General features: G+C 40.3%; 1 protein-coding gene across 1 annotated transcript in view; it reads right to left on the bottom strand.

The window, feature by feature from the left end:
* grid1b (glutamate receptor, ionotropic, delta 1b) overlaps positions 1 to 22,773 on the bottom strand; it is a 486,702-nt gene that overhangs the window by 50,693 nt on the left and 413,236 nt on the right. The window contains 2 exon segments of the mRNA XM_018666587.2: positions 14,895 to 15,014; positions 19,686 to 19,847. Of these exon segments, the coding sequence (XP_018522103.1) occupies positions 14,895 to 15,014; positions 19,686 to 19,847 (282 nt within the window).

The raw sequence follows: 22,773 nt of genomic DNA, 5'->3' as shown, positions 1-22,773 counted from the left end.
GTCATCCAAAAGGCTACGCTGGCTATATTTCTGTAACTCACTCTCCCGTGGACAGGAGAGTGAAATGCCAGCATTTACCACCGGTTCTCACCTCCCCCTCGCCCTGTACTGCTCCCTGCCTTGACTCACTGCCAGACTTCTTTTTAAAAAATTTTATTTCCACGCCTTCACCTCCTCTTCATCTTTTCCTTTGACTGGTGCTTTAAAATGACTTTGGAGGGCGTGAGTTTCAGCGGTGAGCCCTCATCAAACGGCTGTTATTGCAGTATATGCAGTATGTCGCAGAGATCACCTGTCAGTCAGACAGTGTGGGCAAGAAATCACTCAAGTTTTATGTTGCACTGCAACACAGAACCGTTCTACTGTCGGCATGTGATTTCAAAGTACAATACAATTTGAAACATACTGTAATAAATATTAATCCTCAATTGTTACCTTATTCCTAGCCCCCATGATACCCTGCATCAGTTATGACGCAGAGCGGAGAAATAAATTGTGGGAACACCACCTGTTAAACTTTATACTTCAGCTCTCTGCAATCGAGGAATGGGAGGACGACCTAAAGAAATGGCCTTAGATAAGTTATTGCTACTTTATTGACTTTATTGACTCCACTGAAGGATGGACAGTCTGAAAAGCTCTGAGGCAGATCCTCCGCAGTGATAAGGTCGGTCACATTTTGTTCCACCTCATCTACCTTAAAGCAGATATAGAGCCTAGTCAGAGCCTTGAAGTCCCACAACACAGGGCCTGGGTTTTGGTTTCAACATCAGGTGAAACACAAATGGATGAGCACTCATGTGTTGCAGGACCACGGTGATCAGCTGCAATACTGTGGAAGGTAAAAATAAAGATTTTTTTTCTGATAGTTTTGTTAATGTTTTTCAGTGAGTTCTTGCTGAGTGTATTTAATAATGGGCCATTTTCTAATTTGGGTAGAGACTGCAGTCAGACAGGGAGACACAGGTATATTATATACTGATGTGAAGAGGAAGTAGAATTAGTTAATTAATTAATATCTGATAAAACAATCTCTTAAAAAACAAAGCATATTTGCAAATTTGAAGGCTAATTACTTTCAAAAGACCCAAAGTTCCAGCCATAATCATTTTTACAGTAACAAATGTGGCGAAGAACAAAACCTGAGTTCAGTTTCAGTGTAATATCTAAAAACTATCATTTTAAATCAGTTATGAGTTTCTCTCTTTACCAAGGATTATGATATCAATAATTTCATCTGACACGTTTTAAAATTTTGTTAATGAAGTTTGTCATTCTATGATCAAAGCAGGATGATTACACACACACATACACACACACATCAACACATGTAGTGTTTCAATTAAAACAAAAGTGATTCTGCTGAGGTAAACACATACTTGCTCCAAGGACACACACACCCACAGTAAGGTCAAGGTTTCACTCTCACACACACACACACACACACACACACAGCCACCCACAAACACTCAACCTCACACACAAATGCTGATTTCTACTTTCGATGCCACTGTTTTACACTCCTTTCACGGGATATTCTCTCATGCCTTTTACAGTTATAAAACCTCTTTGATGTTTCTAATCTACACAAAGCTACGCTCTCCAGGGCCTTTTCAAAGAAAACCACGCCGATATGAATGGCAATTAGTGCACATATGTGTGTGTGTATGTGTGTGCATGTTTTCCCAGCTTTTGATTTCTACCGTTTTTTGTTCATCTTAAGACGATCCGTGGGTGTAAGATAATTAGCACTGCTGCAGGGACCCCACAAAAGCTGCCCTTCATGTTCCAGCCTTCACTGGATCACAAAACTTCATCAAAATATGCTTTTCCATTATTTAATTTAGTTCTGGACGGGATCACTCCAGATGTCAAGTTCAGGGCAAAAGAGCACAAAATTTTCCAAATGCATGGGAGTGAACTAAATCAACAGGCTTATATGTATCTCAACAACTTCTGACTGGAATTCAATTAAAATTTCTGTGGATTTTCATGGTTGTTGAATGAATGACTTTTAGGACCATTAATCAAATTTAATTATAACTTCCTGATCTTTACCCTTGTGCAGTCATCAGGCCAAAATTTCCACACACAAACAAGAAAAAAAAAAAATCTATGACCTCAGATCAGATCATACTATGACTGGAGAACAGGAATTTAAGATTTCCTTTTTACTGGCAATCTAGGAGGTGAAGAGCCCAATGCCATCCAGTCTGACGGGAGGGCGTAGGCTGCATACCATACCTTGGCCAGGTCTTTTTGGAGTTGGGATGTCTTGGGAATACAACCCAAAGCAAGCAGTGAACTCCATCAGTGGCATGAGAGTGATGTTTGAGTGTAGAAGTATGGTAAGGAAAACTTGAAACAAGTATAGTCAACACAGTGTAGAGACACGAGCTTGGTGCAGGTGGATTCCTTTAAGCGACTTCTTCCTAATGGATGACCCTTGGAGATTGCATTTCCTCCAAGGAGGTGCATCACAACCGCTCTACATTATCTTGCAAGGGTGAAGGTGGCTGAGAGCTTTTTTTGTTAGCTTTCCAGTGCCCTTCAGTGAGATGTCTCAGCTTCCTGGGGTCATGGACTTAGCATTCACTGAGCTACACTATTCTTAGTCCACACACTATGGTGCACAGGCAGGGTGGAGACCAGTTGAGTAAAATGACCTCCAAGGCTCATCCTGAGCCAACCCCTTACTCCATGATCATTCATCTAGTGCTACCTTCAGCAGGGTTGAGTAGTGGAACAAGAGAACAAGCCTCTAATGGCTACAAACTATTTTAGTTTTGTCTCATTCAAATTGTAGCACAGGGAATATTCAAACTTCCGAATGCTATGATACATAAGCTATGATATATAAAAGATGTTTATTGCATTTACAGCAAGTTTAACCTAAGGTCTGACTTCAAGATTCAAGATTCAAGATTCAAGAAGCTTTATTTATCCTGAGGGAAATCGCTGTGCACCAGTTGCAATACAGAGGTGGAAAAGCAATACAGTGTGAAGAGAGAGCTAGGAATAACAGCTATTATAAGGAATATATAGGAATAAAGCTAATAAAATAAAGGCTAACATAAAATAAATAAACAAGTAGCTAAATGCAACAAATACACAAAGATTACAGTAACGTAGTATATACAATATACAACAATACCAACTGTAATTTAGTAGCATAGTTGGAATAAAATAAGTACAAGAACAAGAAGTAAAGTGATAAAGTGAAATGGCATATAAAGTGGTGAGTGGCATTTCATTTGACTTCTGGATTTTCTCCTGTATTTCACTTCTGGTTTTTACTGTGTATGTGTATTATTTTCAGATATAACTCAAGTGTTCTGCAGTGATATTTTGTATAATACTTTGTTTATTGTGAGGATATATATTTGATAAGGTGAGTGATGGGCACTTTGTACTAATATTCAGTTCAGTGTTGCCTTAAGTTTTAATGATTCTATTAATTATTAATCAACATTTATAATAGAACTATATAATCTGGCAGATGGTGTGAATGGATGGTTTTATATCCGGTCCCTTCTGAAATCCAAACATTACATCTGTTTTGTTTTTTTTGTTTTTTCATTCTGTTTCATTACAGCTTTTTCATTTTCAGTCCTGCCATTATCACCTAGCTTAATTTGGCATCTCCTTATGGGACGTCCAAGAGCTCAGTGGTCATTCATCACAGCACACGCCTAATAGAAAAAAAAACCATAAAAGACTACATCTTTATGACTATGGGGGAAAATGAAAAGGGAGAAAAATATCTATCTTGTTCAATGTATTATTCACAGAAATTAGCAAGCTTCTCGTTTTCAAAGACACAAATTGTTGTTAATGACTCCAAATTACCTCTGGGATTTGAAATTAGCACTGTCTGAGGCTCATTCTCGTTCTCCAACATTTCTAATGGATTCATTTCAGAAGGGCCGGTAACAATGCCATCCCCATTATGGAGAAATGGGTGGGCAATTTCTATCCTCAACAAAATAATTGCAAACCTCTTTAGCTCTTCGGTGGGGGACAAGAGAGTGACGGAGAGAGAAAAGAGTTGACGAAGACAAAGAAGAGATGGATATGCAGAGAGACAATGCTGGTCAGAGCAGTGCAATAAAGGATGTAAACATGTCACAGGCATGAAGAATTCTGTCTTTCTGTGGGTCAGTGAGTTTCATTAAAATTCGTTTTAAAGTGAGGAAACGTAACGTTAGTCTCTCTGGTAGCTCGCCTGATGCTAGTGTTTGCTTGTTAGCTGATTAATGACAGTGATAGGGCATCGTGTGTGTGTGTGTGTGTGCGCGCGCGTGTGTACGATATGTTTTATTTCAGTTTAATCAGCTTAAACAGGGTTTAAATGTGCTTTATAAATAAACTTAACTTGCGCACAATGGAGGTATTAATTTAAAGATTAAGACTCAAGTTTTAATTTTCTGTCATAAAGTCTGAGTGAAGACACTGGTCTATATTGGAGTGAGGAGTGAGGCAGGATGAATTGCATTTAGACATGGGTTAAAGTAACTTATTACATCTACTCAAATTTGAGTAATGAAGTATTTTTTTATGGTAGTTGTACTTTATATGTGTGTGTGTGTGTGTGTGTGTGTGTATATATGTGTGTGGGTGTCTGTGTGTGTGTGTGTGTTTTGCTCTTTGGGCTACTTACTTGCCTTAACCTAATACTGCAAATAAAACAAGGTAATTATTGAGCTGCTGTAAATTGCGCTTTAATACATACTCATACTATACTGTCTTCCTCATTTCATTAGAAAACAGCAACAACAATGACAGGCTTCATGATGAGAAAGACATCATGTACGCCACAGCAAGCAGCTGTCTTGACTGAGAGCATCCTCAACATGATCGTCACTGACATGAGGCCTCTGTCAATGGTTGAAGACGAAGGCTTCACTACAATGATCCGCACCTTTAATCCAGGTTACACTCTTCCCTCAAGGACACATTTTACAAAGCTCATGGAGAGAAAATATGAACAGACTTTCAAGGAAGTGAAGACTGCAATTAACACAAACAACAGCAAACCTTGCTCTCACTGCTGATGTGTGGACAAGTGTAGCCAATGAAGCCGACCCTGGGGTTACCTGCCACTACATCATAGATGACTGGCACATGCAGTCAGTCTGCCTCACCACCATGCCACTGCAGGGGAGACATACTGCATCTAACATTGCAGAGTGGTTGGAGGAGGTGGTAGCTAGGTTTGAAATTCCTCCTAGTAAAATCATCGCCATAGTGCATGACAGTGGTGCCAATGTTGTGGCTGCGGCAAACATCCTGGTGGAGAAGCATGGGTGGTCCTCTGTGCTATGATAATGAAAAAGCCGACTGCTTGAGCAAAGGTGTCCTGTAACAGCAACATTGTCTGACAGCTCTGTCACACAGAGAGGCAAAAGGTACCTGGATTTGAAACCAGAACAGTGGAGCCTGCTAGAAGAGCTTTCAGCAGCTCTCAAGCCTTTTGAATGTGCCACTGTGTTCATGAGTGGACAGAAGTACACAACAATATCTGCCATACCTCCACTTGTGAAGGGGCTATTGAAGTTCACCCAGAGTGCCTGTCTTCAAGTCAGCCCCACTCCGGGCTTTCCAACTCACTGCTACAGAGCAGCTACAGGAGCGATGGAAAGGGGAGACTGCTTTCTCACATACAGCACCTAACACTGTGATTCTTGCAACAGCCCTTGACCCGAGGTTTAGGAGACGTAAGTTTCCTTCACCTGATGAAGTCCTTCATGTCCAAACTAAAGTGCAAACAATGGCACTTGGGGAGAAAAGGGAGATGGATGTGCAGCAGCATGGCAGTTGCAGTAGCACCTCCACCGATACTCCAGCTGCTGAATCAACACCTCCTGCCACCCTACTGGATTCACTCCTTGGTTCTGATGGTGAGGACAAGGACAGAGCAAGCAAAGGGTAGTATGTGCATACCCAAGTGAGAAACGAAGTCCTCACATATTTTGGAGAAAAGAACCTTGCCAAGGAAAAAAATACATTACAGTAGTGGAAGGCTAACAGAGACAGATATCCTATGTTGGCCAGGCTAGCCAAGTCCTACTTATGCATTCCTGGTACTTCAACACCATCTGAGCGTCTGTTCTCCGCAGCAGGAAACATAACCTCCAAAAAGAGAGCCAGCCTTAGCCAGGAGCATGTTGACATGCTAACATTTTTGCATTGTAATGCAAAGTTCTTGAAGAAAGAGAGTGAGTGAGTGCATCTCAGAGTGTGCGTATCAGTGAGTATGTGTGATAGTGGTCAGGTTTACTTGTTCTCCACATTTATAGTAATACACAAATGTTAATGTTGAAACAAATCCTGTTACTGGGTTTTCTGATTTGCATTTCTTTATTTATCATTCATTTATTGTTCCAACAGCTCAGGTCCCTTAAACAACAAAAATGCCTCTTTTTTGCACTTTATAAAAAGAAGTAGCCTACATATTTTGCAGGTGTATAGCATACATTTGTATGTATTTTTGTGTACATTTATTGTTGTACTGAAGCTATTTGACTAACATTTAGATTTTTTATTTAATATTATTTTAACAGAATATTCAAGCAGCGACCTGTTGTTTGTGCGCTTATTTGCTCTGTCAGTCCAAATCTTCTATTTCTGAATAAAAGAGGCGGAAATTAAAAATGTGTTTTTTTAAAATCCGATCATCGATTAATCGAAAAACAATCAACCGATTAATCGATTATTAAAATAATCGTTAGTTGCAGTCCTATGTGACATATTGTAAAGGACCATTTACAAAAGGAAGCTGTGTAATCTATTTCGAACTGGATGATGATCATGTAAAATTACACACACAGTATGCTAATGTAATATGTGCACATACAAAACAGAAGCACTGGAAAGACCTTAAGTATCTTGTTAAAGCTGTGGTTTGGCTGAAGGATGGTGGTTGGTGTTTGGGTGTAGAGAAGCTGAAAAACAAAGCGATGGATGCAGCTTTGTTTTATATACGTAAATGATGTCTTTGTAGGAAACAACACATACAGTGGTGAAGAGAAAAAATTAAGAAAGGGGCTGCTACAAGTCAAATGTCAGCTCTAGACCAACTTTCTGGCATTTATGTAATAATTTTCTGCAAGCGTAAGAGTGAGCAGCACAATCTCACATATTCTTTATTACGTTACAATACGACAGTTAGCAGCTTAAACTGCTGGAATCAGGCCCATCAAGTTCAAGAGTAATACTCAACTGCAGATCAGTTAAAAAGTCTTAAAAGTCACTGAAAACCAGCGTTTCTCTCTGATATCCAGCCAGGAAACTTTGAAAATATCAAGAATCATAAACAGAGTTTGGTGTGTTTGGGACTACGCCGACTACTCCAGTCAAGACATTGATATGCACTTTGTTTACTGCGCATGAAAACCACTTAACTGTTCGGACTCAGAGCCTAACAGAGTCTTTATCAGATGACACAAACGGCACAAAAGTAGATAGTAGCTCTGCGTTACATCCTTAGTGAGTAACAACTAACCATTGAGTACAGCAGATTTCCTGTCGACTGCTGAGCTGGTTGCAGGTTTAAATATGCTTGGTTGTATCAACACCAACAACACAGAGCCTCTGGTGTGAAATTGAGTTGATCTCATTTGTTTATAATCATAATTAAATAGTTCATAACTTTTCTCATTTTGCTGGGTGACCTGTTAAGGTCTCCCTGCAGGGCCTCTGAGAGTCCCCAGACCCCGGTTTGAAAACCACTGGAGCTAAATAAGGGCCTTATTAGAAGTTGGAGAGGTTATCTGTCTGCTGAAGTCATCCCAGTGGCCATCCTCCGTCTGATTAAAAACAGCGATTCGCCGACACTCCCTCTGAGGTTCGTGGGCGAGAGCATAATGTCCTCTGACACACGTTCAGTCGCTGCAACCAATCGAAGAGGATAGGAAAAAATACCAGAGTTATACGTTTTTGTTTTTTTTTTTCCTTTCGTGGGAGGGCGATTTACCGACAATAAATTGCTGGGAAGACACATCAAAAGTCAATGAGATGAGAAAAGTGAGGACAGATAGATGGGATAACACACAGGGGAGGTCTGAAGGACCAGAGCACTGCGGCACAACTTTCCGCAGAAAGAGGGAAATAACATTTCAATCTCTATCAGGCCTGATCTGGAGGTGGGAGGGGGAGTGGTGTTTCATCTGTGGGGAAAATTTGCTTTGAGAAATGGCCCTGGGAGAGGCGTGGACAGCACAGAAAGATGGAGATGGAGATTTGGATAACACTAACACTGTAGGGGGAAAATGAATCGAGTGTGTGCGTGTGAGTGATGAGGACGAGCAGCTGATATCTCACTGCCAGGCAGACAACATCTACCTGTATGTCAGAAACTCTATAAAACTTTCCTGTGTACGATCAACTCGCAGCAGCCTCATCTCTCAGTCCACCAAACAGATTTAGACTGCCTGAAGAAATAACTCACCGTGAGATAAACTGGAGGCTCGGTTAACCCTTCAGAATCATTCTTTTTTGTAACCAGTGTCCCAGACGTTTGTGTCCTGTCCACCACAATGTAAATTTGCTAAGCAACAGCGCCCTCTGCAGCCACGAGTGGCAATTAATTCTGTTGGGCTAAGTCCAAGTGGTTAAGTGGTTTTCATGCACAGAAAACAAAGCCTATCAATGTCCTGACCAGAGCTCCAGCTGCATAGTCCCAACCAACTGAACCGAAACACAGCCCAACAGTGTATATTACCCATGGTGCCCGGCTTCCAGAGCAGCTTGTGCTGTCGCTGTAACAAAGTCACCAAACTCTGATTATAATTCTTGATATTCTCAAAGTTTCCTGGCTGGATATCAGAGATGAACTCTGGTTTTTAATGACTAAGTCTTACTTAGTCTTTTTAACTGATCTACAGTTCAGCATTACTCTTGAACTTGTTGGGCCTGATTCCAGCAGTTTGAGCCGCTGACTATCACTCAGTTAGAGGGAGATCGTACCTGCTCACCAAAGCTAGAGCAAGTACAGGTCTTCCTGCCTGCAGCTTACAGATAATTTGTGTGTGCATGCACACATGCATTAATTTATGTACTGATGTATATGTATGTATATGTAGATAGAGATCCTTATTTAGATATGTGGTGGTGGATACTGCATACACTCTACATATGTGAGGCCCTTTACAGTACACAAGAGATTATACATGCATCGTATGTTAATAATAACATGTCTCATTTGTGTGTGTTTATATTGAAGATGCATTTTGGTGTGTGGGGGGTGATATTGATGTGTGTGTGTGTGTGTGTTTGTACATGTGAGTGAGAGAGAGAGAGAGAGAGAGAGAGAGAGAGAGAGAGAGAGAGAGAGAGAGAGAGAGAGAGAGAGAGAGAGAGAGAGATGGGCCTATGTTCCCCTAATGGTCATTATGTAACACAGGAGGACTCATAACTCAGAATGAGAAGCCAGGTGATTAAATCTTCATTACAGCAGTGTGTGTGTCACAGTACCTGCATGCTGCTAAATCATCTAAATTGCTATGACGGCTTGTAAACTCAGTGCACATTAAATAATCCACATGTATGTGGTTAAGGCAACCAAACAGAAAGATGTTATTTCATCTTCATTCGTCCTAATATTTCACTTCGGCTAAAACATGGACAAGAAATCAGTGGATATGGTAGACAGTGTTGCTTCTTTCCAATACAAATCAGATTTGAAGTGAGACTCAGTGAAGTGCAGCAAATGAGAAAAATCATCTCCCTCCCTTTCAATCTTAGAAATGTGACTACCATTAGAACATATATATTTTTAGATTTTATCGCTCAACCAACGATCCATCCTTCCTCGTGATCCTACTCTCTTACTATCTTTATTTTGTCTCTTCTTCACCTTTTGCTTTTTCTCCTGCTTTTTTATTTACTCCTCCATAATTATAAAAGAGACGGTCAAGAGGTTAGTTTCAGAATGTACTTTTGTCCCTTCTTTTCTCTCTTCTTCCTTCTTTCTCTTCTTCTTTCATTTCAATGAGAATAAATAAAGAAAAAAACTTCTTTTTTCATAAGTTATTTTAAACTGGTCTTATGTATCTATAGCCTATAGCCTCATTGAATCCTCACTGTGCAGTTTCATTAGGCGGCTTTGAAAACATTATTATTCCTCACCATATAAATTTGCATGAAATAGTACATTACATCACCACTGAGGTCAATTTGATGCACTGAAATACATATTCAATTATATTCCTTCGCTCCCCTATATTGATTGATCTAGTGCAAGATAGCACTTACATATATTCATAGAGAGACGACCTAAAACTCTCCTGAGTGTTAATTAAAGCCTCGTTCATCCTGTTAAACATTGATTGGTTTAATGGCAGGGGATGAGTGTTCGCAGTCCTAAACAGGGACGCCGTTAATCAAGGTTAACGTAACATGGTTAAACAACTTTTTCAATGATTGGAAAAATTAATGAAGTGAGAACTGTTGGGGTTTGCTGTTTCATAAACGATGACTGTGTTCATTTACAAACGAAAACACAGTGCTGCAAATTTTGCGCGTTCAACAACTACAGCTCCTACGAGGCGCTGATGATGGTACGACCCATGAGATATGTTGTTGTTGTATTCAAAGAAAATAACAGTTTTATCTCTCTCAGAATGACAAGTTGTTCAATTTGTACTGCGACGAGATAGAGTTTTAGCTTTTTAGAGAGGATGATGAAAGAAATCAACCCATGAGAAATTCAATCTTTACAACCCTCGCTGCTGCTTCTTTATTACTGTTGTGAGCCAAGGTGACTCAGATGAGTGTGTCAACATTTAATGTATCAGCCACAGAAGTCTCAGAGAGATGTTTATGTGTGAAAATCAGGAGGGCACAAAAAGAGGATCTTGACATGCGAGTTCTTTTCAAGGACGCTGCTGACAAAGGCAACTGCAGCTTTGAAATTTTCCTTGACACTATTGACTATAAAATTCTTCTAAGCAACCTACATTATTATGTTGTCAGAGTTTAATTTTACAGTAAGTTTACATACCCTGCCACAATGTGTGATGATTGTGCAGATACCCCTGAGTGTTTGGCCTGACACAAGTTGGACACACAGGTTTCAAATGACTGTTAAGAGTAAGTTTCCACAGAAACAGTCAATGAGTTTCCCCTTCACATTTCATTCTGGGCTGCACTGACTTGCTAGATACTGAGCCATGAGGAAAGCAAAAGAACTGTAGAAGGACCTGCAAGAAAAGGTAGTTGGACTTTATAAATGAGGGAAAGAACATAAAAAAGATCTCAATGCCAATCAGTAGTTTTCAAACTCTGATAAAGAAGTGGAAAATTAGGGATTTTGTTGATAACAAGCCATGGTCAGGTAGGTCAACAAAGACTTAAGTCACAACTGTCAGGAAAATCATTCAGTATACAAAGAAAAACCCACAAACAACTTCAGCTGACATACAGGCTTCTCTGCAAAAACCAAGGAGGTCCATTACCATGCCAACACCACGGGAATGGGAATTTCCAACATGACAACGATACAAAACACAAGGCCAAGTCGAGCCCTCAGTGGCTACAGCAGAAGACAGTGAAGGTTCTGGAGTGGCCATCACAGTCTCCTGAACTCAGTATCTTAGAGACACTTTGGAGAGATCTCAAACGTACAGTCCATGCAAGGCAACCAAAGAATTTATGGGACCTGGAAGCTTTTTGCCAAGAAGAATACAGCTTTACTACCTGAGGAAAAAAAGGGCCTCATCCTTAACTATCACAAGCTGAAATAACTGCTCCCACTTCACAGCTCTATAACATGCAAGCCAACTAGTCCTTCTGCTAAATAATGAGTTTGCACAGGTGTGTCCGACAACACAGTGCATTCTCATTTAAATATGTTTATGTTTGATTAAAACCTACAGGATGTGAAACAGCTGACACAAAGACTAATACTGACAAACAACTTTCAGATACACACTAATATCAATGTCATTACACAAAGCGGTGTGATTAGACAGTGATCGTGTACCAACGATGCTAACAGCAGGCCTGGCCCTACGGCACTGTACATGATTCTGCAAATAAACACTGAGTGGGATTTAATGAGCTATAGAGGTTGTAATGTAAATCTCCTTATATTGATTAGGCTTACAGTACATGTCTCTGCTCATCTTACCTTAATACCCACCTTTGTTATATGCTGTATTCATGACTATTATCATAAACAAAGACAAAATATGCCATGCCTCTAGGGAGCAAGGTCAGATAGGTGACAAGTTGTATCGTAGTCATAGTAAATAAACTTTGATGCTTTTTTAAAAAACTTTTTTTGCTATGTACAAGGTTTGCACTGGTATGAAATCCTTAGAAACACCACAACCTCATACTTTTAGTCTGATACAGATACAATTTTTCCACCAAATAAGCTCTGGCTCTTGAACCGGTTCCATTCAGAATACTTGGAACCTTGGTTTCTATCCATTGAACCAGCCCACAGTACCACCAGTTTTGAGCTGAACCACTGTCCTCAGTGACGTGTCATTAATGAAGGGCATTGCACAACAGTGGATCTCACTGTATCACCTGTGAGTGTTGTACTGTTATTACAGATATTTGTCAGCAGACCACTGCAGCCCCCTGTTTCCTGCAAATTTTCATGACCTCTAAACTGTTGCCTTCTCCATCCTCTCTTTCTAACCTGGTGGGTAGGACACACACACTGTTTATGTCATCAGCATTCGCGCTTGAAAACCTGATATTTGTTGGTACAAACCCAAACTAACTGCTAGCGATCCTGATTGATTAAACCTCTCCTTTCTTGTTGGCATATACAGATCAGGTTAAAAACACTGCTCAGTATTTGAGGGTTTTTTTGGTTCATTATTTAATATAAAGCTTCATAAAGTCGTCCTCTAATGTCAGTGTTTGCTGTACAGACTGAGTCCATTACAGTTATACTCAGCTGCTACAGCACTGCTACTACTGCAACCACTAAAAGTAGCACCTCACCATAGCAAACACATAATGTATTTCACTGCACAGAAACTATGAACTCATCAGCTCCAACTACTGGGCCACCAGGGGTGCATGAGTAACCTAGTGGCTGAAAATCTTAGTAGAAGATTTACTTGAATAATACAAAAGTAGATTCAGCACCACAGGAAACAAAACACTCCAGGATTAATCAGTCTCATGAACACCCCAACTTGATACTTTGAAAGGGAAAATGGAACCTTCACATTACCGGAAAAGGTAAACAACTCCCACTGGCAGGATTTTAGGAATAGTAAGTTCACGTCCCCCTCAGCACCTTTGGCTGGGAGTGGTCTATGCTTCTTCAACACAGCCGACATGACGACTGATGACATTCAACTGCATCAACAACAACAACAACAGCCCGCAGCGCTCCTCTGTACAGTACAAGGCAGCGCTGTCAGGATAACACTGCACTGAACAAACACACCGAGGGGCAGAGGGTAGAGTTTGTGCGACTGTGTGTGTGCGCGTGTGTGTTTGGAATCCTGAGTTCTGTATAAAGCAGTTTCCACAAATAGATTTGCATTTTACACAGTACAGAGGCTACAAATACAAGTTTGAAAAGTGACTAAAAAACTGAGAAAAGCAAAATCTCTCAGACTTTAGAAAGCTTCTATGATTAGAAGTCAGTGTGTTTGAAATTAGTCTGTGTGTAAGTGCATTTCTGTGTATAAAAAGAATACTGTTTTCTGTGTGCAAATGTCTTAATCTTATAGCGAGAGCTTATTTTTCTGTTTGAGAGAGAAGCTGCAATGTAAATGTAACATTTAATGTGCAAGTCAGTGAAAGACTGTGTGCATGTGAAAGAGTGTGAGACACAGACACTGTGTAGAGACGGATGTGTTAGTGTGTGTTCATGTGTGAAAGCAAACAGTGTTTGTGTATAAGTGTGAGTTTGAAATGTGCGTCAGACCGAGCTGCTGGCAGTTTTCAGTTCAGGTACTGAAGTTTCTTAACCAGTCAAAAATATAAAATTGTGGAACACTTTTAAAATCATTTCAAGGGATTGTTTCATTAATAACCACTGCCCTGGGTTGGGGACTAAAGACGGCGACATCACCACAGTTAGAGTAGTTCAACATACAACAGTTTAAGACATTAAACTGCATATAGCCAAATATACATTATATATGCTCATGTTTAAAATTGAACTATCCACTGTTGAACCTGTAGCTTATTGTTTACTAGCCCATTACAGGGCTAGCTTGCTAACATTTACTGGCTACCTACATTAGTGTTATTTATGACTGCAGTCCTGCTACTGTACCAGCCCCACTATATCACAACCAAAATGTAGCTAACTACTTGTTTCCTGTAGGAAACACTACAAATGTTGCATTGATAAAGCAGGACCAATTACAACCGTTAATTTAGCTAGCTTAACCCTTTCACACATAGTGGTTACTAGAGTGGACAGCAATTAAAAAGCAGTTTTCTTGTATATGCATGGGTTTTGATGGTAGAGTTGCCCATCAGCCACCACACTGGACGCTAGAGTGCTGTTCTATACACTTCCATGCACTGTGTTAAGTATAACACAAAACTAAGATGGCCGACAAATGGCCAGAAATGCTGAGTAGCTCAGAAATATATTGCCAGTCCTTCTAAGAAGGAGACCCCTGTAGCTTATGGAAAGCTTATGGAAACTTCCAACTCTGCCTCATCTATTATTTTCTTACACTGTGACAAAAACTTGCTTAACTTGAGCTAACTGTGCGGGCAGAATGAAATCCTCCGCCCACAGACAGGGCCTATCAAGAGGGCAATGTTAGGCTGAATAATGGAGTTAGTAACAAAATGTCAGTTCATTCTGCAGCTTTTTATTTCTGACACATGTAGGCGATGTCGCCTCTGGACCGTTCATTTCCAGTTCATTTGGTTAAAGTCAAACAGTGCAAACTCACCCTCTTGATGTCCTTGCCGAAGGTCTCGCTGAAGCTGGAGCCCAGGATCTCAAACTGGACGTGGGAGTTGGAGCCGCTGTCTTTAAAGTCCATTGTACCTGTCAGGCCCGTGATGTTGCCCTGGAGGAAGCACCAGATACAGAGAGAGAGAGGGGGAGAGAGAGAGAGAGAGAGAGAGAGATGGATGTAAAAATATAATCTGCCTTACAGGACAGGATAACAGCACTGTGACCTCATTACATTCACCTTTAGCTTTTCTTTACTGCATCTTATCAGCTGATATGTGACAAAGTAAAATTGGCTGATGTATTAATAAGGTTTCGTACCCAGGAGATGAGTTTGTACACACACATCAGCGAAGAGGAAAAAGCATTAACTTACTTTATTAAAATGTATTCTTATCATGTATCCATTGTAAAAGAGGCCTTGTCAGTATTGTTAAGTTTAATGTTCATGCAGATAAAATATAATGAAGTGACAGAGAGAGGCAGGGAGAGGGTAAGACACAGGGAGGGAGGACAGAGGAAGAAAGACACTGAGGAGACATTAAAAGGGGTCAGAAAGAGTAATGGACGAGAAACTCATGTGAGGAAGGGTGGAAGACAGAGAGAAGAGCAAGAAAACGAAGAAGAAAGGTAAATCATGAAGAATCTGGAAAACAGGGAAGACAAACAGCTTAACTTTGGCCTGCGGAGGTGGAAAGCTATGAGAGTTTTGACCTTGTGACCTTTGAAACTGCTCCTGCCACCCAAAATGTCCCTTTAGCAACAGACTGCGTCCCTCGATGCTTTGAAAGCTGCTAAAGTGGCCAACCCAAAAAGGCTCATGAAGTGCACTCAACATAGAAATCACCATGGAAACCATCAGTCCACGAGGGAACAAGAACCAATATAGATACCTAATTAATCAGTATTTATAAATTAATGATCAGCTTCATTCATTCACGATCACTGACCTCTGCTTTCTTGTTCTCTTGTTGATTACTCCCATGGCTTTTATGCAGAACATACAGCGGCAAACAATGTTTAGATATGTCATAAAATATCGTGACTGCAGTGCTGCTCCACTGAAAGGCCACCCTCAAATGTCGTTTCATGACTTCCATCAGTTCACGTTGGACGTAAACTAAGACTGAAGACACCCATCACTGCAGGCCAACAAACTAAATGTTCCTCTGTCAGCTGCTAAAGGTCGCAATCATTGTCACTTGAAGGAGGATAATGTTTCATAACGTTTGTTTTGGTTTGTAAGCAGCTTGCTACAAAGTCAGTGATGCTTCCAGTTCTCCGTTCAACAATGAAGAAATATAAGTTTACTGAATCACTATCTGAATATTTTTACAACAGAACACCATTGTCTGAGCTCTGTCTGTCAGTACTGTATGTGTAATTCTAATTGAACATTTGAATTGAAGTTTTGGACATGACAGCAAAAACAAAACCAGTCTGAGCAATTCCATCTATAACACACATCATTTTACAATAGAAAGATCAATAAGAACAGAACAATGTTACTCTACATTTAACTGACACCGTGGTACCATTATTTGACTCACAAAACTGAGTGTTAAAAGCATATACACATGCAACTTTAGCATACAGAGGTGCAGCACTTAGCCATTAGCTAGCATAAAACTATTTTAGCTGTTAAATGACTCATTAACTTAACTTGTTAAATGTCTGAAATTATTTTGTCTTAATTCAATTAATTCATTATGTGTATTTTGCATATTTAATGTTCTCTAGGCAAACTGTTTTAGTTGATTGAAGCCATACTCCACCCAAATCCTATATTTTGACTTGTTGAGCAAAGTGGGTATTAAGTTTGAATCACAGTTTGCTCCTTCCAGGTGTGAAAACTGTACATTTGTAATCTCAATGTGTGACTGACTGGCCCTGTTTTTTGTCCCCTCATCAGTACTGTGGCGCCAGACTGAAAGTAATAGCTTAAGTTGTCTACAGCTGACAGTGTGTTGTGAAGGAAAAGGACCAAACTAGCCTATAAATAACTACAGAATGTTCACCTATTCATTAGTGGGTGGTGGTAAACAGTAGCAAGTAACACACATAGGTGGGAAAAATGGAAAGTGCTTTTCATCATAAGTCTTATGCTATGGCATGTCTCAGGTACTTTCATTTAGGGCTGCCGCTCAGAACACAATAGGGATGAGCATATTGATTACTTTTTGAAGTCAATCAATCAAGCCAATTAAAGTTAATTAATCATGACGTCATCACTAAGACGTGCCCTCCACCCAAACCAAAACGATAATAGGTTGTCATGTTTTTTGCAATGTAGTGTACAGATGCACTGGCTTTACCTCCCCAGCCCCGCTCATCAACAACCCACCTCAGACTAGCTGTGGTGTTCTCAGCAGTGTGTCTCATCTGTGCTGAGCCAGGAGCACACAACCGGAAATGTCATCGTCCATGTAACGGCAGGTCACAGTGACATAAAACTCCAATCTGAGAGCTGGAGCTCCATGCAGCGGTTGTTATCGCTACTCTGTTGGCTTCCGTCAAGTTCTTTTTTTTAGAACTGTAGCTGCCTCATTGTACTTTCTCCCAGTCTGACCGGTGATGGTTCCTGTCGTTTTCTGCCACGTTTTCTGTGCGTTTAGGTACAACAGATCCACAGTGTTTTCTGCTAGCGCCGGCTGTCGGCCGGATGGCCGGAAATTAAAACATTTTCAGCAGACTCTTCTTTCCGTCACTTTTTTATGACGTTAGAACTATAATCTTAAACCAGATGTAGGATTTTTGTCATCAGGCATCTGGATCTTAAGTAAACAGAGAAACAAGCTGAGCAACCAGCCCCTCTCAACGTCCTGTGTCCGCATCGCAGAGAAACGTTCATTTTTTTAATTATTATTTTTTTATGAAACTACTTTATTCAGTGTTTCTACTGATTTTAATTACTTGGTCCGTTTGTTTTGGAGTTAATGGGACCTCTATAGATAATTCGGCTCCCAGTAAAAACCTCCTGAATGATGAACACTAAAGGAATCCTAACCTAAAAACAAGCTAAGCATCTAGCAACAACCTGAGCTAATGTTAGCGCCTTGTTAAACAGCCCGCTTCGCTGCTTCTCATCGCCGACGTCTGTTCCAGTGTTTTGAGAAGATGCGCACTCGGGCTGAAACGGAACCATAAACATTAGTTCCGCGTCTCTATGAAGTGAAACATAAATCTCCCACCCCCAACCAAATAAAAGTTAGTCAAATAAAAATTTTTGTCGATTCTTAAAAAAAGGTGTTGACTATGCTTACCGTGCACATCCGTAGTACACACACACATATGTTCAGGATATACACACTTACAGGAGGAAAGAAGGGAAAGAGGGAAGGTTATATCTTGTGATGGACTGGGGATAAAAGGGTGAAAAGTGCTTTGCACCTGCCATTTTTCTCATCCCCTCACAAAGTCATCAGCAAAGTAGTCAGAGAGATGGCAACTGGTGGAAAATATTGTTCAAGTTCAGTGAAAAGAGCGTATAGGAAATTCTGACTGGCTGTAAAGCTTCTCTGACACATGAGAATTAAAAAGGAACGTTTTATGGTCACAAGGGTGCTTTATTGTCTCAAAATATTGGTACCTTAAGGGAAAATATTGTTTTTTGAAAACGTATTCATCACAAGACAGTTCTATTTCTACCATCTACGGTGTGACTGTGATGAAATAATAACCGGAATAATTGATGTTATGATAACTTCCCAGCTTTGTCAAATCATCAAAACACCTGACATTCAGCTATATGTAGTATCTAATAAGTATCTTGGTCGTGATATATTTCATGGCCACAGACCAAAAAAAAAAAACAACAATGTTCAGTTGTATTCTTAGTCATAATTTCATAATCTAAAAGCTGACCACTGTCTGGAGCGCCGACAGAATGCAGTGTAGCAGTGATGTTCATTGACTGAAGGTTGGGCGGTTCTGTCAATACAGCTGAAGAACTCACAGTTGTATTAAAGTTCCTGCATTACACACAACAAAGCTGCTGTCTGAAAGGTTCACCCTCAGTGTTTACATATAAGTGCATTATTAAACAGGAGACAGAGAGAAAGAAAGATCACTAACAAGCTCAGTGGTTATTACCATGAGATGTGTCGAAGAAACAAACTGATGCTTTTTAATATTAAAACCTGAGCTATTCAAGCACTGTGGGACTCATCAGTACATCTGAAAAGCATCTTTTACCATTTACACTGTGAGAATGAAACTACAGGTTATATGATATTATTTAGATGCACATCAGAGAATGTCTTCATTGTTTCATGTTCTCCAACAATGTTTCATGTTTGATTTATGTTTTCTTGGCAAAGGCTGGAATAAATCTAATCATACTTTAATGTTGTCCTCCACTTGCACTCCTCAGTCTTCAAAGGTTTTTTTTTTTTTTTTTTTTGCAATTAAATATTTGATAGAAAAGAACATACTGTGTACAGTATCAAGCTGTATTGAATCAGAGGATGTATAAGCTGTATTTCTCTGTATTTCTCAAGGCAGTTTGGTAAATTAATGAGAAATTACATTCAAGCTGTTAATCAGTTCAGCAGCCTTGAAGAAAGACTCATTAGAGCACTTAAGCATTTATTCTATGACGAACTGTTCTATATTTAGCTTCATTTCAAACAAACTTATCTTCGGTTGCGATGCCAAAAATCTAACATTCATTTACACATTGAAAACAAATTAAAAATCTGTGTAATTGTCTATATGTTCTTGTCCCTAAATGCATCATCAGACTGAAGAGAACATGTGCTGGTTTGTTGTTAGAAAGCCTCAGTACCTTCTGGATGGTCTCCAGCATGGACCAGCCTCCGTTCCAGGGCTTGGTGGACTTCCTGATGCAGTTGAGGCTAGCCATACTGTGCCACTTCCTGTCCTCCAGCTTCCTGTAGAAGGCGTTAGCCAGCATCAGCACGCTGTCGTACAGGTAGAGGTTAGACACCTGGAGAGAGGAGGGGAGAGGACAAAGGGGAGACAATAAATAAATACAGATACAGCAAACAGTGGACGTACTCATCATGGTGCATGTACACAACATCACGCAGGTTTGTGAACCACACATGAATGAGTGTTAATTGTAGTAAAATTATTGCTAATGTATATGTTTGTATCACAATTTGAGTTTGCACTCTTTTACACATTAACGAATGTCAGTGTATTTGCAAATATGAATACACATTTACACATTCTCAAATACTATTGTTACAACAATATGAATCCAGTAATCATTCTTCTGCAGCAAAAATGGCATCATTTTCAGTTCCTCTGTGTTAAAATGGAATCCAGTAATCAATGTAACAGACGTCACCAGTCTTTACCAGTGTGACGTCACTGACACACATGTAAACAATGTGGATAAATATTAAGGACAACTTCCAGATTTCAGTGAAACAGAGACACACACTGACCACATGTGTGATACAGCTGGGTACCACATCATCAGCTGGCGTTAAGAAAACACCACCATGAGCTCTGCTGACACATGCACGCGCGCACGCACACACACACACACACACACACACAAGCCCGGTGGTGTTGAAATGACAGTCAGCTAGTAGCCAGCCTTTTCACATGCTATCATGTCGCCTCCTGAGATACACCCACACACACCCACACCCACACAAGGAGGGAGCAGAGACCAAATGCAGGGTGACAAATGAACATCACTCCCGTCCAGCTGAGTACCGCTGACAGCTGAGGCCATGACACACACACGCACACACACACACACACAAAAAGCAAGCAAAAGTATTTATATATTTTTTTGCCCCTGATTCTCTTTATGTCATAGAAAGAGAACTAATTTATATGACAGAAACAGACACAGGAGAAAAGAAAAGGAAAGAAAAAGAGGCGATCTGCAAGATCCCTGTTTCTCTTCCTGGTACAGTCTGAGAGCTGAAAGTGAAAGTGAAGCGGGAATTCATACAGAATTATATTAATATACATTAATATACATAATTTACACAGCCAGAAAATAAATCTGCCATATTTTATCAATCAAATCTTGTCACCTGTATAGTAAAGGTAGACTTCACATAGTCTGCTACTGTTAATGACAGTACTGACATTAAGATATCCAAGCAGTTTTATTCTTTGTGTTGAAGTGTTGTGTAGGCGACATATGGCAACCACACAGCTCTGTTTACCTACAGAGAAAATGCTGCAGATTTACAGATTTAGTCAATAAACTGACACTGTCAGATGTTTAGTAAGATGCAGTAACAATGATGGAGTCAATGGGGTGAACCTGCTCTCAGGTGCACTTTATAGGGATGATCTCAACTAAGTTTTTCCAGCCACCTGTTTTACTAAAAACAAAGCGGAATGGGGGCGGCACAGTGGTGCAGTGGTTAGCACTGTCATCTCACAGCATGAAGGTTCCGGGTTCAAGCCTGTGTGGAGTTTACATGCTCTCCCTGTGTCTGTGTGGGTTCTCTCTGGGTATTCTGGTTTCCTCCCACAGTCCAAAGACATGCAGGTTAGGTGAACTGGTGACTCTAAATTGTAGGTGTGAATGTGAGTGTGAATGGTTGTTTGTCTGTATATGTTGGCCCTGTAATGGACTGGTGTTCTGTCCAGGGTGTACCCTGCCTCTTGCCCAATGTCAGCTGGGATAGGCTCCAGCCCCCCTGCAACTCTTCATGGATAAGCGGTATAGATAATGGATGACTGAGAGTGGAATGGGGAAAAAAAAAACATGAATGTGGCTGATGTGGAAAATCTGGCAAACAGAGATGGGTTCAGCTATTCTGTAGGCGACAGGTCCAAAAAGTCTAATCCAGTGGTAAAAGATCAGAAGCACATAGAATAAGGACCTGGAGCTAAAATGTAATCCTGGATACACGGGCCATTTTAGATGTGAGGCAGCAGCAAAACGTCTTGAAGAATCAGAGTTACCAGAGCCTAATTAATGATGTCCTATTGTCACATCCTCTTCACAAAACATAGTTGATGGTAACATGCACTTATTCACATTTTATGCGACTGAGTTTCATTGATTTTTTTTACCTACAGTCTTCTTTTAATCCCTACAAAACTTTACCCTGCTAGAAATACACGATGATGGGACGTTCACTCTGTCCATCATCAGGGACAAAACCACTTGAATTATTGAGACAAATGCCCACTTTTACCTGCCTCCACGATGGCCTCAGCTGAGGACAGAGAGGCTTGGCAGAGGTCAAGGTGAACGAGAGGAAAAGCGTCGAGAAGGATGAAAGAGAGACACCAAGTGAAGATTTTTAGGTAGTGGGTAATTTGAGAAAGAAATCTGAGGATGGGAAGGAGAACAGACTGTTCAAGAAAAACAAGAGGAGAGTAAAAGAGAAAACAAGTGCATCTGGCAGAGAGGGAGGGGAGGAGGGTAGAAAAATATGAGCGAGAGGAGAAAGCATCAGGGAGACGAGAGAGGAGGAGGAGGAAGAGGATGAAACTGAGAAAATGAGAAAGACGAGGGACTAGTGAAGAGGTTGTGGGTGTGAAGAGGAAAGAGAAAAGGCAAATGCATGCATATAGGCAAACAAAAGAAACAAAGGTGATATTTGATGTAAAAAAAAATAAAAAATAAAAGAATGAAACCAGAGCAGTTTCAATCATCACAAGATATAAACAAGGGAGAGGGGAAGAAGAGAGAAAAGATGAGGGGATAAGAAGAAGGGTAAAAGAGGCTAAAAGCAATGAAACAAGAGACAGAGGAAAGGAAGGCAGTAAGAAGGCAGTTTCTGAATGAGAGAGAGGAGAGCAAAAGAAACTACGATCAGAGAAAGAGCAGAACAACAAACTAAAGAAGCAGTGAAGATGCAGAGATAAAACAAGGGAGGGGAAGAGGAGAGAAAAATAAAAGGGGAAAGTGTGTGTGATCCTGG

This window comes from Lates calcarifer, linkage group LG23, assembly GCF_001640805.2.
Source record: "Lates calcarifer isolate ASB-BC8 linkage group LG23, TLL_Latcal_v3, whole genome shotgun sequence".
Classification (NCBI taxonomy): domain Eukaryota; kingdom Metazoa; phylum Chordata; class Actinopteri; family Centropomidae; genus Lates; species Lates calcarifer.
The sequence above is the reverse complement of the archived record's forward strand: the minus strand, read 5'-3'. Positions and strand labels throughout refer to the sequence as shown.